Below are 24,193 nucleotides of genomic sequence, written 5' to 3'. Positions count from 1 at the left end.
TTATTTTTTGACGGTGCAAAACGTTTCGTGGACATCGTGGACATACAGTACTGCACTTCAGAGTCACACTGCTAACGATCGATGCAGCGATTCTGTACTGTACAGGAGAGACGTCACGGAGGAGATCGTCTGCAGCGATCAGGACGCAGGACACAATGTGACGTAAAAATAAGCATGCAAACTTGCACTAAAAAATCTGCGAAACAGCAGGTGAAAGATGAACCGCGTTAAAGCGAGGGACCGCTGTAATTTTGAAGGTCACAACATACCCTTCGTAAATACTAATGTATAGAAATCCTTACCAGCAATCATTCATTTTTTGTGTGGCTTTTTTCACGGTTTGTTAACATGCTGTGTAGGTGTGTACTTGACTAGCTGATCTCGACATAACGGGGAAACATCTGGTTTGACTATTCTTCACCTGTAGTTTGAATACTGAACATTTGCCTGTTTAGATCATAAGACCAGTCACTATACAGAGATGTGCTTCTGAATGTGAAATGTGTCTTCTGCTGCAGTGATGCAGTTCTGCTTGTGTTGAGTGATGTAAACAACTGATCGATCTAAACTCTTTAAACGTCAAAATTGATCATTAGATTTTTTATGACACAACAGTGGTGAGTGTTCCCACCTTCTCCTCTTTGTAACTTAACGCGATCTTTCCGTTTTCAAGTTTTGGACATGATTTTGGGGTATATCTTTGCAGTAGCGATTGACCGCAAAGTAAAGCTACCGGAAATGTACAACCCCACATCCGGTCTCAAACCAGGAAGTTAGCATTTCCTCGTGCACAGGGTCATTTACAAAGTACAAAAAACAATATAATCAGAAAATAAGCACTAAGAATATATATTTATCTTATAACACACTTAAAAATGTAGGTGTTTCCTATAAAGAAATTGTAAAGAAAGTCAATGTGTCAGTGAGTACAGTTTCCTTCAACATCAAAAGACAGCAAAGTGACCCAAAGTGCTTTATAGGCACATTTATTTACAATCAGGTCTCCTATGAAGTGGTGACAAATTAAAGGGGAAAACAGTCAACAGTTGTGGGTAGTAGTCTAACATTTCAGTTCAAATTCTTCCAATATGCTCAGCTGAAATTACATCTGTGATTCCAATAGCCATAGCACATGACCCATATTTCTACACTCCATAAACCACGTGAGGTGCATCATCACCTGGAAAGACACCACTGTCGTCTGGAGAATAATGTTTTCGCATAGGATAAAGATTATCACTACAAAATAAAAAGGTCAGTACAAAACTATAGTAATGTTAATGTGTCAAATGACAAGTGGACCCAAACCATTTCAGCAAAGTGATACCATCCTGTAAAAGAGCTACCATCTATCTATCTAATGGGCAAATACTCTTGACGCTTTATTACATACACCTTGCAGATATTGAGATCCATCAGACCAGGCAATGTTTTCCAAACTTCTATTGTCCGCTTTTTAAAATCCTGTAGCCACGGTTTCTCGTTTCTGGTTGATAGGAGTGGTACGTGTTGTGGTCTTTTGCAGCTGTAGCCCATCTGCTTCAAGGTTGGATGTGTAGGCATCTCCATACCTTTATTCGAAGTGTTTGATTTTCTGTTACTTTCCAATCAAATTAAAACTGGCCATTGTTCTCTGACGTCACAGGCATTTTTGCCTGGAAAAGTCCCCCCCGACTCTGATTCTCAGTTTGAACTTCAGCGGTGCCCTAGTCCAGAAAGCATTTTCAACAAACAAGCATTAAAAGAATGTAAAGAAAGCCGTGGCTAACATTTATGTTAGGAAGCAGTTGAACAGCAGTACCTAGTAAAATGACTGGTGTCTATTCTATTTAAACTACTCACAAACTTTTGACACATTTAATTTAGACAGAAGATGTACAAAAGAAAAAAGAAAAAAAGAACAAAACATGGAATAAGCTCATTGGTCCTCTGTGCAGACGAGCTTAAAAACAGAGTGAACTTCCTAATGAGCAATTGAATGGGCAGGTTTTGCAGCCTCAGCGATTACAAAAAAAGTACCAGTAGCTTTGCACTTGTCTTTGTAACATTTTTTACATTTTATTGACCTTTGGGTCCATTAAAAAACAAAAATAAAAAAATATATTATTTCTGAAAATTCTGTAGATAGTTGGTTATCATTAGTTGGAATGCCATTCACTTAACAGTAAGAAAAAGGTTAACAGTGTTCCTGGATAACAAAAGGACAAAATGAAACAAGCCATTCCTGGATACTACACTGGCTTGTTTACACCACTAATGTTAGGATTCTCTTTATGCATTTTCATATGTTGAATCAGGTGTGTTTTCCTTTGGAAACTTTTATTACAACTTGAACATGTGAAGCATTTGTCCTTGGTGTTCTGTGCCTTCGGAGATGCACTTTCTTCACGTTTCTTGGAGTCGCTTAAAAGTCGTTCTGTAGAACTGGTTCTCATACCTGAGTTTGCTTTGTGAAGAACAAGTTGTGAACCCTGGATAGAAATCTGTGCTGTTTGTGTACCTGTGTGATTATTCAGTTGCTGCCTACAGTTAGATTTCTTCTCAGTATGCATTTTTGAAGAACTTGCAACAAGAGCATGTTTAAATGTAACACTAGTTGAACCTTTCTTAGATTTATCGCTATCCATCAAATCATTATCACTGTCCTCAGTCTCAGTTTCAGATGAATCAGAAGTCTTCTCATCACTAACTGGAGTTGGATCTAATGTCTGGACAGGTTGTGAGTTAGCAACTCTATTACCTATCATTACTTTAAAATGGGACTGCTTTGTATTTATTCTTTTCCAGTCATCATCGCTGTCTTCAGTCTCACTGTCTGAAGAGTCGGAAGTCTTGTCACTAGCTGCTTCGGTCAGTGGTTCTGCTCCTCCACTGTCGTCACCATCACTCTCTACTTGCATATGTTCAGTGGACTGGCAGTCTGAAGACTCTGCGTTGTTGTGAAGCTGAGCCGACAAAGCTTGCTCTTCATCAGCCTCCCTCTTTACAGCAATGAATGGCAACTCTGTGACTGAATTCTCTCCCAGTCCTATACGTGTCTCTCTCTGGCTTCTCCTGAGTTCCTCCTGTTCAACTTCAGTTTGTGAGCATTCAGGCTCCTCTTTCAGAGCAGGTCTCCACTTGTGCTCCTGAGACGGAACCTCTTCATTACACTTCTGCTGCGGCTGATAGTCTCCACGTAACACTGGACAGAAATTAAAAGTTTTAGTTTGGTAGATAATACATCACCAATTATAATAATAATATATCACCTCTATGTGTGTGTGTGTGTGTGTGTGGGGGGGGGGTCACTTTTTTATACAGGGCCATGTTTGGATTTTTTGTAATAAGCACCTTCATTTAGAAACTGCATTTTGTGTTTACTTGTGTCATCATTGTCTAACATTTACATTTTTTAGATGATCTGAAACATGTAAGTGTAACAAATTTCTTTATTCGATGTATTGATCTCGTATTTTAACCAATCACTTTAGTAACAGTAGTATCACATTGTCACTAAGGTTAGCTTCCCGAGTGGGCCTTTTGCTCTATCACACCTACACACAGACATACTGGGGGCCGTTTAAGTTCATGGGAGACGTTAAACACATAGTGAGACTCCTGCTTATCAGGGATGTAAATCTATAGGTGACAGCTAAGCAGGAAAAAGGTTATAATTCTCTCTGTGAGGGGGAAGGTTTTAAGGATGGGGATGAAGGTATAGCTGCTTTGTAGTGCAGATCAGACAAATGAGCTAATTACTCTTCTCCTGCTGTTACATTTTATTAACAAATTAAACTTACATTTCACAAGGTATGGAGAGCTGACCTCCGACTCCTCTCGGCTCTCAGTCTTTAAAGGGATAAAGCCAAAAGAGAACGTCTCCACTCCTTGAAGTTGCTCTCCCTCATGGCTACTCCACATTTCTTCCTGTTCCTCTTTGATGTAGCGAGCACCTATGTGCTCATGGTTCAAGCTCACTCCCAAAGTTTGTTGTTTCGGTGCTGTGTCTATTTCCAACGCCGGCTGGGATTCTGCAAGAAACGCAGATACAAACAAATATTTGGACAGCACTTTTCTGCATGTGACCTTCCTATAAAATGCATGCTCTCGTGTTATGGTTAGATTTTGCTCCCAAGCAGTCAGACTTTCTTGTAATTTTTGTTAAAGTGCTCTTGTGATGATGTCTTTATTCTGATACAACTTACACAATCTCAGCGACGTCTGATACTTGATTTCCTTTTACCCGTTAAGACTCAACTATAGCAACTGAATTACAATCAAGCAACGGGAGAAAACAGAGAGGAAACGCTGCACAGACCTGTGTGTGGTGAGGGAGCTCCCGGGGTTTTTACAGATTCCAGCAGCCTGTGCTGTCGCTCTGTTTCCCCCACCAAGGATTCTGCAAGAAACACAGATACAAGCAAATATTTGGACAGCACTTTTCTGCATGTGACCTTCCTATAAAATGCATGCTCTAGTGTTATGGTTAGATCTGACCCAATAACATTTAAGCATCACTTTAAACATAGCGCAAAAGTGAAAGCATGCTATTACAGTGCAAAGGCCTTGAGCCGCCCCTCATTTCTTTAGATTTCGCTCCCAAGCAGTCAGACTTTCTTGTAATTTTTGTTAAAGTGCTCTTGTGATGATGTCTTTATTCTGATACAACTTACACAATCTCAGCGACGTCTGATACTTGATTTCCTTTTACCCGTTAAGACTCCTAAGATGTCTCCTACGTTTAAGACTCAACTATAGCAACTGAATTACAATCAAGCAACGGGAGCAAACCGAGGACACGCTGCACAGACCTGTGTGTGGTGAGGGAGCTCCCGGGGTTTTTACGGATTCCAGCAGCCTGCGCTGTCGCTCTGTTTCCTCCACCAAGCGAGCCACATTGTCTCGGTACTCTGCAAAGGTTTTCTCAAACAGTCCCACTATCTCTTCAGCCACTGCAGTCAGCCGCTGATTCACCAGCAGCTTTATTACTTCCACTTCGGACATTTCCGTGCTATAGGCGACGGTGTCGTTTGAGACAAAGTTAAAATAAAAAACGAGCTAAAAGCGTTTTTTTTTCTGGAGAGAAAGACTCACTGAGAAAGACTGAACACGCAAAGAAACACTGACGGTGACTTTTTGCTGTATGATAAATCAACTTCCGAGTAAAAAGAGCGGGGCAACAACGTTTAGTAGGTGCCGGGCGCCATATTACTCCAGCAGCTCTTTCTTCTTCTGTTGGATTTCCGGTAGTCTAACGAATCCAAAGCCTAGAGCTGCCCCCATCAGGCCATTCGTAGAATTACAAGATGATCAAATCCTGACATATGTCTGGTACTATGCAAAAAACCTAAATATTGATTTTATGGGTCCACAATGATCCAAATTGAATACTGATCTAAAGGAGTAGTCTGTAATGTCCACTCTGATGATCAATGCAGATAGTTTCTGTCTTTCACATGTCCATTTTCTTTCAGGATGCTTTCTCATCAATGCCAACCGATGATTCAAAGCACTCATTGTTACATGGAGCAGATGGTGTTTCTGTATCTTGATAGTCTTTTGCAATGAAATGTAATCACACCCTTTTCATTTTCCCATTGCTTCTGCTGCAGAGCTGTTACGCTTTCTACACTCTGAAGTCCCTGTGTCTAATCTGAGGTCAATACCAATCCCTTCCATGCCAGTTCTACTGATTCTCTGGCTTTTTCAAGCCTGTACGATAGAACCAGGAGCTTCACCTTTACATCTGATCAAGCGACAGGTAGTTTTTCTTTAAGTCTCATCAAAACTGAGCTGAAATCATCACTCTTCTTAACCTGACCTCCTGCACCCACTTTAGCTAAGTACTATTAACAGAAACTACTTCAGCTGAGCTTTGTGATGTCGAGGTCTGGGATGTCAGGCAAAGTCTGATTTGCCACTTCATCATGGGCCACTTTGTATAAATCTGTAGGTGAGATACCCAGCTCCTTCTTAACTTTTCCTCCACCATGGACACAGAATTAGAATTTGCTCCTGTGTTTTCTAATGTACTGAGATCGTTTTCTGGTGTGGAAAGAATCCATGTCAAAATCACTGCCCACTGAATTTGAAGGGCTACAACCAACTTTAGCATTTTCTAATAATACTATGTTGTTGGATGTTGTGGTTGATGTCTCCTACGTTTGATTGTGTATCACATTGCTGTTTTTCCCTTATTGCTTATTCCTGGTGGTGTTTATCTAATTTCTACCAATAAAGGTGGAGGTGTATGCAGGGCCCCAAAGCATAAAACTGGGGCTTCAGCCTCAATTACATTCAGTCTTTTTAAATTAGTTTGAGCTGCTGTTCCAAAACATAAACAGCTAAGTCTTGATCCAATTTCTGATTGCTGCTATTTGCTTTTCCCAAGTGAACCTTCTATCAAAATAAACTTTGATTCACCCTCTTTCTCAAGGTTTCTATATACATATTTCTTTCTATTCAGATATAAGCCATGATATGTCTGTGAAGGTTCTCAGTCATCCAGGTCATCGTAGTCGGGCTTGGAAAGAAAAGCGTCTGGACTTCTTTAAGTTTCCTTGAAGATGTTTCACCTCTCATCCGAGAAGCTTCTTCAGTTCTAAGAGCAACTGGTGGGGAGTTCCAGATTTTAACCCTAATGGGAGTGTCCCCAAGAGTGTTATGGACTCAGGATGTGAGTGGGCGTGAAGATGTCTGGGAAGGGATCTCAAAACTGGATTATAGATCGCAGACAGTTAGTGTCATAAGCCACCGCCTCTGTGGTCATTCACAGTGGACATAGATGGCTTCTTTCACTCCTCTTTCAAACCAAAGTGTGAAGTGTGAACACTGACATCCTCAAAAGAGTGACCATTGTCCTTTAGATGCAGTTGACCAGCCGAATCTTGACTCTGCATAAACGCCATGCATTTCATAATTATTAATCTCTGTCTTTATTCCACAGCATGTCTTTGTCCTGTCTTCGTTCCCTCACCCCAACTAGTCATGGGAGATGGACACCCCTCCCTGAACCATATTCTGCTGGAGGTTTATTCCTGTTAAAAGCTTTTTTCCTTCCTGCTGTCACCAAAGCATCTGCTCATAGGGGGGTCATATGATCATTGGGGTTTTCTCTGTTTTCTTTGTTGCTGTGGGTTATTTACTGTACAATATAAAGCACCCTGAGGCAACTGCTATTTATTTTTGGTGCTATATTAATAAAATTGACTAGAATTTAACTGACAGTTGAATAGAACATCTCAATGTCCGCCTGGATGAACTGGAGCAGGTGGCTGCAGTGAGGGAAGTCTGGGCTTCTCTGCTTACCCTACCCTGTGTGACCCAAACCCACATAACTGCCAAAAAATGGGTGAATGGATGGACCTTACCTGAAATTAAAAATCATCTAGGCTCAGTTCATTAATCATGAGATGAAATATCCTCATGAACTGTTCAGTTCAAGAGGATAGTTTTCTTAGCGATTCATGAGGCAGTAAGGACTATATGTGATGTATTTGGTTCCGTACCTAAATTGCTTTCGTCACCTAAGATGCACAGCTTGGGTGATGTTGGAAAAAAAGAGATTTAAAACTAGTGGACGATGTTGCCTGTCTGAGATGTGTTTGCAGTAATGCAGTTTCCTGAAGACTCTTTATTGGGTTTTGACAGATCTGCGTTCTTTGTTATATACTTGTATTCTGAGGGGATAGTTTGTTATTCATATCTCGGAAATATATATAACCACATGTTATATGTATTCTCTCCATAAATGTTATGAATATGTGCAGATCCATAAACCTGTACGGATTCTGTTTATCACGTAGATATAAACTACACATATAAAAGCTAGTAGTCAGCTTTGTACGCATTTATGACACATGCCCTACTTCAATATCAGCTGCAAGTATGATGAAGAATAAAGAGCTACTTGCGCATTCATTGATCTTTCTAAGCCATATGGAAACATGAACCACAGAGGCACTCTCACCCAGCATCCCCAGTCTCAACTACAAGCCCTCCTTTCTTATTTTTTAATCACCAAAGCATTAAGCTTCATAAAGGTCTGGTCTGTGTTTGATAAACAAGTGCAAGTGTAGTTAAATTAACACATGGAAGTAGGCAAACTCTACACACTGATCTAAAATACTTTTTCTTATAAATATACACCCACAGTTTTCCACCTTGGTCCCACAGGCCAAAGACTGTGTGGCTCGTGACTCGGTGGATTAGCTGATGACTAATTTAGCCGTAGGTGTCGCTCTGTGATGGGGTGCTGGGCTGTCCAGAGTGCACCCCGCTTTTCTGCTACATCCTTCATGTGCTGTCTGTTATTTCATACAATAAATATTAGATAAAATGTTGCACAGCAGAAATAACTCCATGGTAACTGTTCGGCATCTATTCTTTGAACAAACACAAACGATTGTAATTATTGGGCGTAAAAATGATGAAGCATGCAGAGGTGGCAGAGAGGGGGTGGTGGAGGCTAGGTAGAGCAGGAGAGGGAGGGTAGCTGTGGAGTATGTGACGTCTCACGCAGGCTGCCGATCGTTTGTGATGCTGTGGATTTGACGGGCTTTCATTCAAACATTCGTTGAGATCCTAATCATAATCTCTATGTGGTCTCTGCTCCGATCCGTGATGTTTTGATACCTGTTGTGGATCACAGACAGGAGCAGCTTGGTTTCCTGCCTGGCGTCTACATCGTGGTGTCAGCCCTCCGCCCTCCTGCAGCCGAGAGGCAGCTGAGCGCTCCATCAGGCCGCGGGGAAACCACTCTGTCTCCGGTACTCAGGGATGAGGCGGGCCCGTGGATGTGGTGGGTATGGCGGCATGTCGACAAGGGTTAATATTCCGCTGTGCTGTAACAAAAAAGACAGTGTTAGCCAGCCTCTTTATTAAGAGGCGCGTAATGACAGACTGGGGTAGCTCATACAATGATGTGTAAACACATAATATCACTGATCTGTTGTTTCTAGCTTGAGATATGCAGCACTATTATCGAGCCTTCGGATATTTATGAAGCAATATATGTTGAATGTTCAGTGTGAAAGATATGTCACTGTATATCACAGGCCTTTAAAAGAAACTATGAATCTCTTCCAACAGTAATAAGTACTCCAGAACTATTAATGCTTTCTAATGAGTGCACGAAACAAAAGATGTCCAGCATGCAAATAAGGCCATACAAAATTAAAGGGGATGCACAGTGGTTTATGCTCTTAAATGGACTCACTCAAGTTTAACTGACTTTTTGTTATGATGATTGAGCACTCCATTTATTTCTTTTTACTGTAGTTCCAATATATTAAAACAACAACAACAAAACAAACACACTTTTGGCTGGATCATACCTTTGCTTTCTATATTGCAATAATATGAACGATACTGATCATTTTTGACCGGAGAAATTTCTGTCAGAATTGCAAAGAAAGTTAGAAAGCTACTAGTAAAGGCAAGAGTCTGATCTTTGAGAAAGAAAGAAAACTTGAGCAGCCTGTCCATGAGTATTAACAGCAATGCAAGTTGGCTATATTTGATCACTTGTGTTTGTTTTTTACTCTTATTTGTTATTGTGTCTGAGAGAAAAATGATATCTGCCATCAAACAACTGCTATTTTCATTTTCTTTACATACCTAAATATATATTTTTCACGGTCTCAATGTGACGTCACTTTGTTGGAATCCAATTTGTGAAATTCAGAAACATCTGCCTTCAACTCAAAGTCAGCAATTGGCTACTTTAGCAAGCATTAAGACAACAAATTTGAGACTTTACCAACCGTAAGTCTTAAGAGCTCTTTGTCTCTTGTCTTCTGTCTGTTGTGTTTCCTTGTGTTGCAGACAGTGCTGTGGGATCCTGATAAACCAGTCCAATCATCATGCAGTGTTCTTGGAAGTCCATGGTATTGTTAGCATTGGCCTCCATAGCCATCCAGTACACAGCCATCCGCACCTTCTCCAGCAACCCCTTAAGCTTTCTGTGCTCTGTGGGCCTGGCACCTTCAGGTTTGACTGTCAACTGCAGCCCCAAAGAGTTGATGCAGGTGGGCCAGGAGACACCCGTGGACTTGGATCATAGCTGTGATAGAAGCCCCTCCCATGCTAATTCCTCCCCTTCTCTCTCCAATCCTTCCTATAATGTCACCAAGAGAACCCACATCCTCATTCTGGCCACCACACGGAGCGGGTCCTCATTTGTGGGTCAGCTGTTTAACCAGCATCCAGAGGTTAGAAATTATATAGTTTCTGTGACCTGTCGGATTATGATGAAAAATCATGAAGTCATGCCCTTTCTGATGCTTTTGAGTCAGTGGTTTCTAAATGCACAAAGAGCCTTTAATTTAACAATCCAGACAAAATGTATTTGATTTCATTCACATAATTTTTTGTCTACATATTTAATAGATCTTACATCTACAATAACTTCAAGTTCACAAACAGAACAATTAAATAAAAATAAACTTAGAAATCTAAACACAAACTAATTTTTAACAGATTTAAAATGATTTCTAAATGAGTTTTTAAAGGTTACAGGATCAGCACTTTTCAAAATAAATTCTATGTAATTAAAACATTTATTACAGTAAAGCATTTCTTCATTACATATTGCAGATAATGTGAAAGGAGAGTCAAAATGTCAAGCATGGTCAGAATTTGAACAAGCATACCAAACTTTGTTAAAGCAGTTTTGTAAATAGACCAGCAATGAATTTATTCAAATATATAAATACAAAGCAAAATCAGCGTCAAAGGAAATACAATTTACAAACTCAAAAGCAATTAAAAACTTTCAAGACTGAGGATGTTAGTTAAAAGTGGCGGTAACGTATGGTTAAATTAAGGAGCATCGTTAATCACGAAATGCAGAAAAAGTATGCTTGTGTTATAATGTTTGGAAAAATCAAGCATATGTTAGTAAGACACAGGTAGAAATACAGACTGACATCCTGGTACTTCATGTACCAGGATGTCTGGACATATTATTATTAATCCTTTATTTATCCAGGTAAAAAATCTCATTGAGATTAAAAATCTCATTTCCAAGAGAGACCTGGCATCATAGCAACAAAAGTCACATACCACATATTAAACCCATCAAGAGACTGATAATCTACAAAGTGCCTGATCAGTATTTATGCAGCTTTAGACTTCAGAGGATTCTCGGCAAATACACATGCTAATTAGCTTAGCAACTAGAACGTGTCTGAAATATTACAAAAACCACTGACTTTATGACGTTTCTGTATTTTGTTTTTAAAGAACCGCTAAAATCTAAAAGAAAATTCTGGTGTGTAGTGTTTTTGTGTTTGGAGTGTGCTTTAATGGCGATATGCTGTTTTTCATAACAGGTCTTCTATCTGTTTGAGCCTCTGTACCATGTCCAGTTGGCACTGCTTCCTCGGTTGGCACAGAGCCGAAACCTGGCTGAGAGGAGGGTCATGCTGGGAGCAGCTCGAGACCTGTTAAGGTCTCTGTACCATTGTAACCTCCACAGCCTGGAAAGTTACATACAACCCCGTCCTGCTAGGCACTCCACTGACAAGCTGTTTAGACGAGGAGCTAGTAAGAGACATGAGTCTGCTACTTTTGCATCTGTTTTTGCAATCCAGTTCCTGTCTGTCACAGTTTTTGTATGGTACGTGTCCTGTCTTAGGCCGTTCTCTGTGCTCCCCACCTGTATGCGAGGCTCCACTGGGCTCGAAGGAGCAGGTCCTGGTGCTAGCTGATGAGGGGGAATGTGTGAGAAAGTGTGGGCCACTAAATGTGTCGGTGGCTGCTGAAGTCTGCAGAGCAAAGCGCCACGCAGCCATCAAGACTGTTCGGATTCCCCAAGTCAGTGACCTCAGGGCGCTCATTGAGGATCCAAGACTCAACCTGAAGGTAGAGAAATCATTTAATTGAAAGCATTCTACTTAATTCATAATGAATTTTAGTAATGCAGTTTGTATTCTTTCAGATCAGAGGCTTAAAGACTTGAGTAAGATTAAATGATGATTATGACAAGCCACTTAATTTAGACTTGATGACAGAACACAGACTCGACCTCTTGACATAAAATAAATTCATAAATTGAAAAATATCAGTGTTGTGCCTAGTTTTCCCATTATGAATAATTAAAACACAGTTTGTCTTGTCATATCCAGCATATGGCCATTTTTCAGCCTGTAGCTGAGAAAAGACATGCTAATGATTTTTTATATGCTAGTTCCTGTCGGGTCAGATTTAGTAAAGGTCTGCATCAGTGAAGAAAAATGTCTTTTGGCTTTAAAACATTATGTAAAAACAGCTACTGCTGGGATTGATGAAAGGCACTGACAGGTTTGCAACTGGAAGGCATTGACAAATATTTCTGTGGTTAGCCTTAGGGTATATACTAAAACTTGGGGAGGAGAGTATTTGTTTAAGTCACACGAACACGGTGGTTTAGCAGAGGGCAATTTACTGCAAACTGAACCATATTTAATACAGGAAGAAAGCGTGTCTTACTTTGCACCTGATGTGGCTAGTCGTGTGATACCTAACTGCATGCATTTATGTGGAACCACAGGAATAAATGTTATAAGAACACATGCATAAGTGGCAAAGGTTGATTCCTCAAAGCTGTGATCGTGGTACATATTTCTGGTCTTTATTGCAATTTTATTGTAACAGAGAACTGAGGTTGAGATGGTTTGGATATGTGCACAAAAGGCAAAATATTGTAAGTGGGAAGTTGCTGTGCAAGAAGAAGAGAGGAAGACCCTGAGACAAGATCTGTGGATGTAGTGAAGGAGGACGTGCAGAGGCTTGGTGTGATGCAGAAGATTGTTAGAGAGACGAGACAGAGGCAGATGATCTGCTATGGCAACCCCTAAAGGGAATAGCTAAAAGAAAAAGTAGACCAAAACTTAACGTGAAGTGTTGGAAAACATAAAAATTCTTGTTCAGCTGATTCTCACTGAGACAAGAGAACAATGAATCTCTTGACCGTGTTTGTAGTGTTGGTTCTCTTTGCAGTGTTTTTTGCAGACATATGACAAATAATATGGCTTGTTGTGTGGTTAATTCAACAGTACTAACAGACTGTCCAAGACATCTGCGCTCCTGTTTCGGTGAGTGAAATAAGAGCGGGGTGGTTTGCATTTTTGTTAATGAAATCAAATCAATACTGTAGTAAAATTTCAAATAGAGTTTAGTATAGTGTTAAAATGAAAGAGATTTTATATTAACATACGAGGGCAATCCCAAAAGTAATGTCTCCTACTTTTTTAGGAATTACAAACAACCGTTCATTTTCTCTTTTACATCATTTTAAAGGTTGGAGAATTATTTAATTTTCTACATAATCGCCATTTTGGTCGATGTCTGTGAAGGTTCTCGGTCATCCGGGTCAACTAGTCTAAGGAGCTTGGAAAGAAAAGCATCTGGACTTCTTTAACTTTTCTTTTTGTAGACGCTGTGGCACTTTTAGAATGCCCATGTCATACCAGCTCGCCGCCATGTCTTTCAGGAAGCACTGAACCTCATCTTTCACCTCTTCGTCAGAGCAGAATCACCTTCCGCTGGCTGTAAACTCTTTACACCACTTGCAAATGTTTTTGACATCCATGCATGACTGTCCATACACTTCCATCAATTGGCGATGAATTTCAACCAGTTTAAAGGAGCCAGCTGAGGTGGTTCGGGCATCTGACAAGGATGCCTCCTGTGCGCCTCCTGGGTGAGGTGTTCCGGGCATGTCCCACCGGGAGGAGGCCCCGGGGCAGACCCAGGACACGCTGGAGAGATTATATCTCTCAGCTGGCCTGGGAACGCCTTGGTGTTCCCCCGGATAAGCTGGAGGAGGTGGCTGGGGAGAGGGAGGTCTGGGCCTCTCTGCTTAGGCTGCTGCCCCCGCAACCCGGCCTCGGATAAAGTGGATGAAGATGGATGGATGGATGGATTAAAGCCTTTTGCATTCAGAAATTGAATAACTGCGCGAACTTCGCACTTGGCGGTAGCGTTCAACGGGAGCTCCATTTTCAAGGGCTGCCAAGCCATGATTGAGCATCCCAGCGAAGCGGCGCATGCTTGTTTGGGAGTGGAGGAAGCACCAATCACAACAGTGTGGCCCACAGCCGTACGAACAGTTTCTCTACGTCCCCACCGCTTTAGAGACCTTACTTTTGGGATTGCCCTCATATAAATCATGGAAAACACTGTAATATTGAAATAATGACAATCCAAGGTTCTCCACAACTACATTTTCACCAGTTAATGACAGACTTTACTAGTGATTGGATAAGCAGACCCATTCAACAAAGACAGATGTGATCAGAAGCTGAATATTTATTTGTAACTGGTTATTGTATTGGCAGATTGTGAGATGGCACTTAACAGGTCTTTACTAACTGAGGACACGGTAGACTGAATGATGGATGGTTAGATGAACAGTCAATGCTACTCTAAATTGGAATTGATTAAACATGTGGTGTCAACAGCTGCAGTCCCTCAGAATTACCCTAAACATGTGTAGAGACACATGGGCTTAATGTACCTCATTCAACCTCACAGGGCAGTAAAAACATTTTGCCAGTAGCCTTAGTTTGACCTTAATTTATGTATGTTATGTTAAAACACGCTTTTTATTCAAGTTACCACTGTGGATGGTGGCCTCAGTTTGTTATTTTGTCTTTTTTGTGTCCAAATAAATCATGGACGTCAGAGCTACAACAAATTTACGACTTTCCAACTGTCATGACCTCATCTGTAGAATTAATGAACACTCCTTTCAGTGGTGCTCTTACCTTTGTATATAAAGAGAAAATGTCTGGCAGTTGCACACATTATTGTCACAGATATTTCTCTGCATTTAGTCCATCCACAAACAAGATAAACTTCTGCTACTGGTGGGGATGATATCACCAATTTCTTGGGATAATGAGACATGCCCCCTGTAAGCCCACCGCTCATGAAAGGTCATCTGATTATGGGGGTTTCTCTGCATTATTATAGGGTCTTTACCCTTACAATGTTATTTTGTGTTTTATAAGTAATAAGTAAGTAATATGAAATTGAACTTTTGAATAGAGCAGATTTCATGGTTGCATTAGTTACCACAAGTCACCCAGGGCCTGGACCACCACCATGTTTAACTGTTGGTATGATGTTGTCTATAGGTGTTACTTTTATGTCACATGTAATGAGACTCAAAGCTTTCAAAACATTCAGCTTTTATCTCGTCAGTCCACAGAATATTTTCCCAGTAGTCTTGGGGATCATCAAGATGTTTTTTGGCAAACGTGAGACGAGCCTTTGTGTTCTTTTTGGTCAGCAGTGGTTTTCTGCTTGGATTTCTCCCGTGGACGCCATTTTCCCTCAGTCTTCTTCTTACTGTTAAATCATGAATTCTGACCTTACCTAAGACAAGTGAGGACTGCATTTTTTTGTTATTATTCTGGGTTCTTTTGTGACATCCTGAATGAGCCGTCAAAGTGCTCTTGGAGTAATTTTTGTAGGAAGGCTGCGTCTGGGAAGGTTCACCAGTGTTACAAGTTTTCTCCATGTGTGGATAATGCTCTCTAATGGTTTTGTAAACCTTCCCAGACTTATAGATGTCAATGATTTTATTTCCCAGCTGTTTCTTTAGATCGTGGCATGATTTGTTACTTTTTGAGAGCTGTTATCCTATTTTACTTTGTTGGACAGGTTCTATTTAAGTGATTTCTTGATTTATCAGGTCTAGCAGTAATCAGGCTTGGGTGTAACTAGAGAAATTGAACTCGGGTTTTCAAATAATATGGTTATTAACAGTTAATTTGTGTATAACTTTCTTAGGGATTTAACGAAGGGGCAATTACTTTTTCCCAGAGGATCAGGAAGCCTTGGGTAGCTTTTTTTCCTAAATAAATGGAATTGTGATTTAAAACCTGAATTTTGTATTTACTCTAGTTATCTTTGTCAATTATTAAAATGTGTTTGTTTAAAAGTGTGTCAAATATGAAAAAAACAAAGCTTCTCTAATGACAATGTAGTTTGGGGGAGACTTTTTTATGACAATGGACATACTAGCAAAACCAAATTGCACTATAGGGATACTTCAGATACTTAATTATTCTTACTTACTAGAGGTCTGTAAGTAGTTGTGAAGATGGTGGGGGAAAACTTCTCGTTAACACATTTGGATCTGGATCGTCCTATAAGTTAGAACTGAAAAGGAACAAAAGAATAAAGAAATTTAGAGAATGTACAAAATGTCATGCCTAAAGGCTTTTAAAAAGAGTTTCAAAGAGAGAACATGGTCAATTAAATACAGAGGACAATCAGAAATAAATTAAAATGGGCAACAAAATTAATTGCGTATGCAGGCCTGTGAACTAAATTAAGGTTGAATCCTTGAACAGAGGCCACTGGACTTCTATAGCTTCCTTACAATATGAATTCTGATTCATATCGTAAGGTTACGAGCCTCGAATAATACAGAGAAAACCCCAACAATCAGATAACCCCTCTGAGCAAGTGTTTTGGCAACAGTGGGAAGGAAAAAATCCCCTTTGACAGGAAGAAACCTCCAGCAGAACCAGCAAGTTTTAAGCCTAATGTTAAAATTAGAGAGATTGTCCGTCTTCTGAATCTAAACTGTGAGCTTGTTCCACAGAAGAGTTGAATGGAAGCTGATGGGTCTGTGTTAGGTTTATATTGTGGATTGTCATTTATGCTTAGAAATATATACTCATATATGCGTAGAGTTTTATAATCGATTGCATATCGATAGGACGTCTGATCCTTAGCAGTCTGCAAAGACTCTGTGTGCCTCCCAGAGCACTCTGGCATACACACACACACAACTTAAGGTCATGAGAGAGGTCGTACCTTCTCTTACTGATTTATGGTATAGGACAGCGGTCCCCAACCTTTTTTGCGCCACGGACCGGTTTATGCCCGACAATATTTTCACGGACCGGCCATTAAAGTGTTGTGGATAAATACAACAAAATAAAACTAGTACCGGTACCGAAAAAAAGAAGATTTATTCATAACACACGTGAAAAGACCCAGGAAAACCGAGTTAACGATAAAAACGATAACAAAATAACGCTGAAAACCGATAAAAACCCTGAAAACCATACATTTCACACCTGAGCCTCAACTCTCGAAGCCCGGTACCAAACGACTCACCCAGGGGTTGGGGACCGCTGGTATAGGAGGACACCTACTCTGTATCTGTTTAAGTATAAGAGCCCTTTGTTTAGGTGGAAAGCTGGACTCCTGGCACCAGCTTTGGGGAGTCTTCACAGGGTCACATCTTGACACCCCCCACCCCCACCCCACACACACACACACACACATACACATATACCTACACGACACACAGACAAGGTACTCTATGTAAGACGTCATATGTTAATGAACCTATGCATAGTCATGTAACCGCAGTAAGGAGCAATGTTACGAGGGAGCAGACGAGAGCGACTGGGGTTCAAGCGTCAGGAACAGCGCTCGTCACAGTTCTCTCCCTCGTGCATGAGATCAAACAAAGAGCTCTGCTTGGTGTCCAATGCTTTTTGCTGTTGTAGTAGAATTGTCTTGTTCCAGCGGTGGGTCTGTGCCAGGCAGACCCAACAGTCTGCCTCCCCTACTACTTTCAAATAAGCTAGGAACCACAAGTAAGCTAGGAGTCTGAGAGCACTCTATATGGGTGATATGGTACTTTGACCTTTTTAAGATAAGACTGTCCATTTACATGAACAAATTGAAGTCTATTAGATAGATCCACCACAGCGCAGTACCTGTAATACCAACAGAATGGTATTACAGGTCAACAGTACTGAACAGTGGCACAAGGTAAAGCAGGACAAGCAGAGACATGAGTCCACTGTCAGAGGCTATAAGAATATCATTTGTAACCTTCACAAAAGCTGTTTCGTGCTGTGATGAGCTCTGAAACTTGACTGAAACTCTTCAAAGGAACTATTTATCTGCAGAGGATCAGATTTACAGCAACTCTTACAAGAATTTTTTGAGATAAAAGGAAGGTTGCAGATTGGCCTTATCACGGTCCCTCAGTCCTGCCTGGCAGACGTTGTCAGGGTTTGTTTTTCTCTCTCTGCTTCAGTTTCTATCTCTCCTCTCTTCTATCTGTTATCACGTGTTGTTGTCTGTCCTATGGGGAGGTACTGACTTTGGGTTCCTACACTTGGCACTATACACCTGGGATAATCAACCACTTCTGGCCTAGGATCTTGTCAGCAGCCACTGCATAAGGTTGTGGTCGGCTGTTATTCATTGCTGTATTGTTGAACTACCTTGTTAGTTAAGCCTTGGTCCTAGCTTCTATTTTATACGTGTGTTTTTGCCTCAAAGGATCTGACCTTGTCTCCTTCCTCTGCACAGACTTTCCCTGGATTTCCTGGGGGGGCTTAATTTTTTTCAGCAATTAATAATACGTTATAATATGTATGGTATAATATGGTATATGGTATATACAGGGTGGGCCATTTATATGGATACACGGTAATAACATGGGAATGGTTGGTGATATTAAAGTCCTGTTTGTGGCACATTAGTATATGTGAGGGGGCAAACTCCTCAAAATGGGTGGTGACCATGGTGGCCATTTAGAAGTCGGCCATCTTGGATACAACTTTTGTTTTTTTCAATAGGAAGAGGGCCATGTGACACATCAAACTTATTGGTAATGTCACAAGAAAAACAATGGTGTGCTTGGTTTCAACGTAACTTTATTCTTTCAAGAGTTATTTACAAGTTTCTCTTTGTTCACAGCCATTGATATGTCGAAGAGGTTAACACGTGAGGAGCGAAATTGTGTTGATATCTGGTGAACGCAGTAACCGGGTCATTGCAGCAGTTTTCAATGTAAGACACCCTACGAGACCACCCATCTCCCATGCTACAGTTAGCAAACTGCTTGCTAAGTTTTGTGAAACTGGTTCAGTGTTGGATTTGCCAAAATGTGGACGCAAGAAAACTGTCACTAATGAAGAAACATCAGTGGCTGTCCTAGCTTCATTCAGCAAGAGCCCACAGAGTAGCACTCGCCGCATGTCACTGGAGAGTGGCATTAGTCGAACATCCCTTCAGTGGATATTAGCTACTCACAAATGGCACCCTTACAAACTCCAGCTACTGCAACATCTCAACGAGGTTGACCCAGATCGGCGCACAGAATTTGCAGAATGGGCAAAACAAAAATTGGAACAGGACCCTCAGTTCACGCAGAAGATTTTGTTCAGTGATGAGGCAAACTTTTATGTGAATGGTGAAGTTAACAAACAAAACCAGCGCTATTGGTCTGACACTAACCCACATTGGATGGATCCCTCCAAGACTGTTGGAACAACAAAAGTGATGGTTTGGTGTGGTATATGGGATACAACGATAGTGGGTCCATTCTTCATCAATGGAAACCTCAAGGCCACTGGATATTTGAAATTGCTACATGATGATGTGTTTCCCTCTTTATGCACTGAAGCTGGCACGTTCCCTGAGTTTTCCCAGCAAGATGGTGCACCACCACATTATGGGTGCCAAGTCCGAGCATTCCTAGACGAACAGTTTCCTGGAAAGTGGATTGGTCGTCGTGGACCAGTTGAATGGCCCCCAAGGTCTCCCGATCTGACCCCCTTAGACTTTTATCTTTGGGATCATCTGAAGGCAATTGTCTATGGTGTGAAGATACGAGATGTGCAGCACCTGAAACTACGGATACTGGATCCCTGTGCTGGCATTTCTCCTGCGGTGTTGCTATCAGTGTGTGAAGAGTGGGAGAAGAGGGTTGCATTAACAATCCAACACAATGGGCAGCACACTGAACACATTTTATAAGTGGTCAGAAACTTGTAAATAACTCATGAAAGAATAAAGTTACGTTGAAACCAAGCACACCATTGTTTTTCTTGTGACATTACCAATAAGTTTGATCTGTCACATGGCCCTCTTCCTATTGAAAAAAACAAAAGTTGTATCCAAGATGGCCGACTTCTAAATGGCCACCATGGTCACCACCCATTTTGAGGAGTTTGCCCCTTCACATATACTAATGTGCCACAAACAGGACTTTAATATCACCAACCATTCCCATTTTATTATGGTGTATCCATATAAATGGCCCACCCTGTACATATTGGTATAAACATATTATATATGGTATAATATGTTTATATTCACCTGAGGTTGTATTTAAATCTTTGTAGAAACTAGTGAAGACTGGATGGTGGTTTGATTTTTTTGTTTTGTTTAACTGACAGTTTGACTTACAATTAAAAGGGTCTCTACTGTTTTGGTTTGTTTTTTTTACCATGACTGCAGGGAGTTACGGTAGCTTGCTTATGATTAGCTTAAACCAGTCTGCGGATCCTTTAAATCACACCTTTTAAGGTGTGATTTAAAAAGTGAGTGAGTTTATTTACATTCTGATAAGGAATCTGATAACGAATTAAAAGCAAGGATGCTGTTTTCAACCTCTACAAAAATGCTAAAGTCGCCCAATATAAGTATATATCTGAATTGAACACTAAATCTAAAAGTCAAAGCTGAAGTTCATTTAAACTGATGCATTCCTCTTGCTTGTTTTTTTTGACAAATAATTATGTTGATCAGTTATCAAATCAGTTAATAAGAAACTCATAATAAGGAGACCACTATTTATTAATCTACATTTAATCTATTTAATTCTTTATTACTGCAACTAAGAATAAAATGATTAAGTGCAAATAAATTTACACCTGTTTCCAGGTTCACGAGCTGCACTATCCAAAAAGGGATCAGTGCTGTCTTTCTTGTTATTATCTGTGCTTCCCACTTGATTTGCTGGGAACCACCTAGCTACCCAGTGGGTGAAGGATGACCATGGCATGATATGTATAGCTGTTATGTGGTAGTTTAGGGGAATTTAGGAAAAATCTGTAAATATCACAAGTGGTATCTCAAGCCCAAAACTTGATGAACGGTTTACTGCACTGCTTTATATGCAATGTTAGTTCCTGCCCCACCACATGGCGTTAGCACTAACATATACTGCAAATATACTGGTTTTTGCCATTTGTATGGTTTATTCCTACTGAATATGTTTATCCTTCTTAGGTTGTCCAGCTTGTTCGAGATCCACGTGGCATCCTGGCATCTCGTATTGAGACCTTTCGGGATACTTACCGGCTGTGGCGTCTGTGGAGGGCAACTGGACGTCGACCCCACAACCTGGACCTAGGACAAATCAACACAGTGTGTGAAGATTTCCTTCGCTCTGTGTCTGTAGGCCTGGCAAGACCCACCTGGCTCAAAGGGAGGTACATGTTGCTGAGGTGAGAAGAGGATAATCATTTACACCAGGGGTATCTAACTCCAGGCCTTGAGGGCTGGTGTCCTGCAAGTTTTAGATGTGTCCCTTATTCAACACAGCTGATTTAAATGGCTAAAATGCCTCCTCAACATGTCTTGAAGTTTTTCAGAAGCCTGGTAATGAACAAATCCTTTGATTCAGGTGTGTTGACCCAGGGTGATATCCTCCTTCTACCAAGAAGAGAAGAGAGGTGTTTATTTAAATTGGTTGGTTTCCTGGCACATACTAGGCTTTTAAGCATAGTTCACAAATTTTCAATAGGGTATTTGGCTTTGGGAAGCTACTCCAGAAGCTTAATGTTAGCCTGCTATATCCAGTCCAAAACCAGTCTTGAAGTGTTTGGGATCACTGTTGTGTTGAAATACCCTGTTGTTTCCAAGTTTCAGCCAAATTTCAGAATGTGTACATAGATAACAGTGACGATAACACCAAGACTTCACATGGATTTACCTTACTAGCTGATGTGCATGTGGATGAGCAGACTGCATTTGGTATTGGGTGCAATTACAAGAATTTCCTTTTTGTCTTTTTAAGTTTTACTGAAATGAGGTAAACGGTGTTAGAGAGTTCTGTAGACCTAGACCGGGGGTGTCCAACCCCAGGCCTCGAGGACCAGTGTCCTGCAGGTTTTAGATCTCACCCTGGGTCAACACACCTAAATCAAATGATTATTTCATTACAAGGCCTCTGGAGAACTTCAAGACATGTTAAAGAGGTAATTTAGCCATTTGAATCAGCTGTGTTGGATCAAGGACACATCTAAAACCTGCAAATCAACATATGTGAATTCATTTATTCATTGATGAAAGCTCTTGAATAAGGGAGCAACCAAAAGTAGCTTTTTAGTATACCACAAATGTTAACAGGTCAGGTCTTCAACTGAGGCCTCGGGGAAACTGCAATGACACTACTCATAACAGGTCAAAACTATATCTATATACTATCTTCTGTCCAGATTCAGGTCTTATTTGGTTATTGCCTTCTTTTTAGTCAGAATGTTGTTATATTTGTTTTTGACAAACAAATTCACATTGACATGCTAATGCTTAGTATTGTTATTTACTGCGAGTGATATATTTTCTTTGTTCGTTATTTAAAAAAATAAAATACTCAATGGCACTTTCTTCCTTGATCAGGTATGAAGACTTGGCCAGGTTTCCTCTTCAAAAGACAAAGGAGCTCTATAGCTTCCTTGGTTTGGTTCTAGACCACAATGTGGTAGACTGGATCATCAACAACACTCGGGGCAGCAGTGGTCTGTCATCCTGGCAGAAATTCACCACAGTTCGGGATTCTGCAGCGAATGCTGAGAACTGGAGGGTTAAGCTGTCTTTTGATATGGTGGTTTACACGCAGACTGTCTGTCAACCACTTCTGGGGCTCCTTGGATACAAGACCATCTTCCATCCCAGGGAACTGAGAAATCTTTCACACTCTTTGGTGGAGGACCGGACGTTCCTCCCTTTTTTTTAAACGAATGACAAATATAGTTAACTGAGGTTTAGAAAACCAGCAAGACTTGACAGAACTGTTGTAAGGGAGAGACTGTGTAGTCACAGCTGTGGTCACTCTTGTCTGTGATGGTGGAACAGTTATCCCTAGATCTATTCAAAACTAAAAGTTCAATAAAACAATCAGAAATGCTCTCCTTTACATTAGTGTTTTCTAGTGACCTGGAGAGTTCTGGCAATCTCTTATTGTTGACTGCCTAATTTATTGATTTATTAATCTGACTGATTTTCTTTATTATTTTTCATTTAACTGCTGAGCCATTACCTACCTCAGTTACAGCTACCGCATCAAAACCCCCAAAATACTGTTTGGAATATATTGGCTTCATTGTGGCAAAAATAATACAGCTAAATAATTTAACCGACAAATGTGTAGCCTGTTTGTACCTGGTTACTTATTGTGTTTAGCCCTTAATCACAGTCACATGGTCACGATCACTGCAGTGTGATGGTGAACAGATGGGACTTCTCTATCATGTGGCAATTTTCATTTGTTTTGTTTACCTGTTTAGAGCCTTGATTTATTTTGGCAGTGGTGGGACTTCTATTTTTGAGCCCTGGTCACATCAGCTGAAGGTTCTGGCATGCACACTAAATTCCTTTGTCAATTGCTATCTTTAGACAAAAACGTTAGAAAAGTTTGACCAATGCCAAAGAAAAAGAGCTCTAGAAACAATATGGAATTCCTGCCCAAGAGTTAGGATCTATTGGTCAAAACTGATTTTACTATTCTTTATATTTTCATCAGTGTTTACCTGTTTAGAGCTTTGCTCTGCAGCTACAAATGGCTGCTAGCTTTTAAGAAGGCCTTGGTTGCTAATGACCTGAAGTGTGCATTTGAGGGTTAAGGGGTCAGTCTCTTAAACCATTCTTCTTAATAATGTCCTCGCTGTTATAAATGTCTATTCTTAGTTTGATCGGTTTATACAGAGAAACATTTTTACCGTGCACATTTTGAAGGACAGTGCTGCAACACACATCAACTTTTTTCCCTTGTTATTAAAAATCTCAAAATATGATCGATTTTTGATCTTTAAATGTCAAAATATTCTCACTCGTTAATAATGTCGGTCTTCTCACTAGATAAGTTGTCGTACAACAGTTTGTATATACAACAATAGCTTGAATGTGCCACATGTCACATTTCCCACATTCACTACACACTAGACACAGATTCTACATTTAATTTCCAATCAATTGTTAAAATTACCTTGAATTAATGTATGAAGTCATTGTTTGTGCAGCTACAAACTATTTTAATAAGTTTTAAGTTTTAAATTAAACATATTTGGATTTTCTGGAATAAGAAGCCTCATTCTTGTTTCAATCACATGACAAGCTCTTAAAAGTAATCCATTACAAGTTCAGATGACTCTTGTAGCATATTTCTGATTTGTTT

General features: G+C 40.4%; 2 protein-coding genes across 2 annotated transcripts; one reads left to right on the top strand and one right to left on the bottom strand.

Annotated features, from left to right (window-relative positions):
• Positions 1-2,138: 2,138 nt before the first annotated feature.
• Positions 2,139-4,986, bottom strand: LOC146628398 (uncharacterized). Its single transcript, XM_085357805.1, has 4 exons — positions 4,794-4,986; positions 4,301-4,381; positions 3,783-4,013; positions 2,139-3,184 (listed from the first exon to the last, which is right to left on the bottom strand). The coding sequence occupies exons 1-4, from the start codon at positions 4,984-4,986 to the stop codon at positions 2,232-2,234; spliced, it is 1,458 nt and encodes a 485-aa protein (XP_085213931.1). The 3' UTR covers positions 2,139-2,231.
• A 4,859-nt stretch (positions 4,987-9,845) lies between these two features.
• LOC146628397 (carbohydrate sulfotransferase 1-like) lies at positions 9,846-22,756 on the top strand. Its single transcript, XM_085357804.1, has 5 exons — positions 9,846-10,193; positions 11,316-11,529; positions 11,621-11,847; positions 21,028-21,245; positions 22,420-22,756. The coding sequence occupies exons 1-5, from the start codon at positions 9,846-9,848 to the stop codon at positions 22,754-22,756; spliced, it is 1,344 nt and encodes a 447-aa protein (XP_085213930.1).
• Positions 22,757-24,193: the final 1,437 nt, after the last annotated feature.

Source organism: Diplotaxodon limnothrissa, linkage group LG7 (genome assembly GCF_057381915.1).
Source record: "Diplotaxodon limnothrissa isolate DT_005_m linkage group LG7, D_limnothrissa_male_GT1.1, whole genome shotgun sequence".
Classification (NCBI taxonomy): Eukaryota; Metazoa; Chordata; class Actinopteri; order Cichliformes; family Cichlidae; genus Diplotaxodon; species Diplotaxodon limnothrissa.
This window is presented reverse-complemented; position numbering and strand designations above follow the sequence as displayed.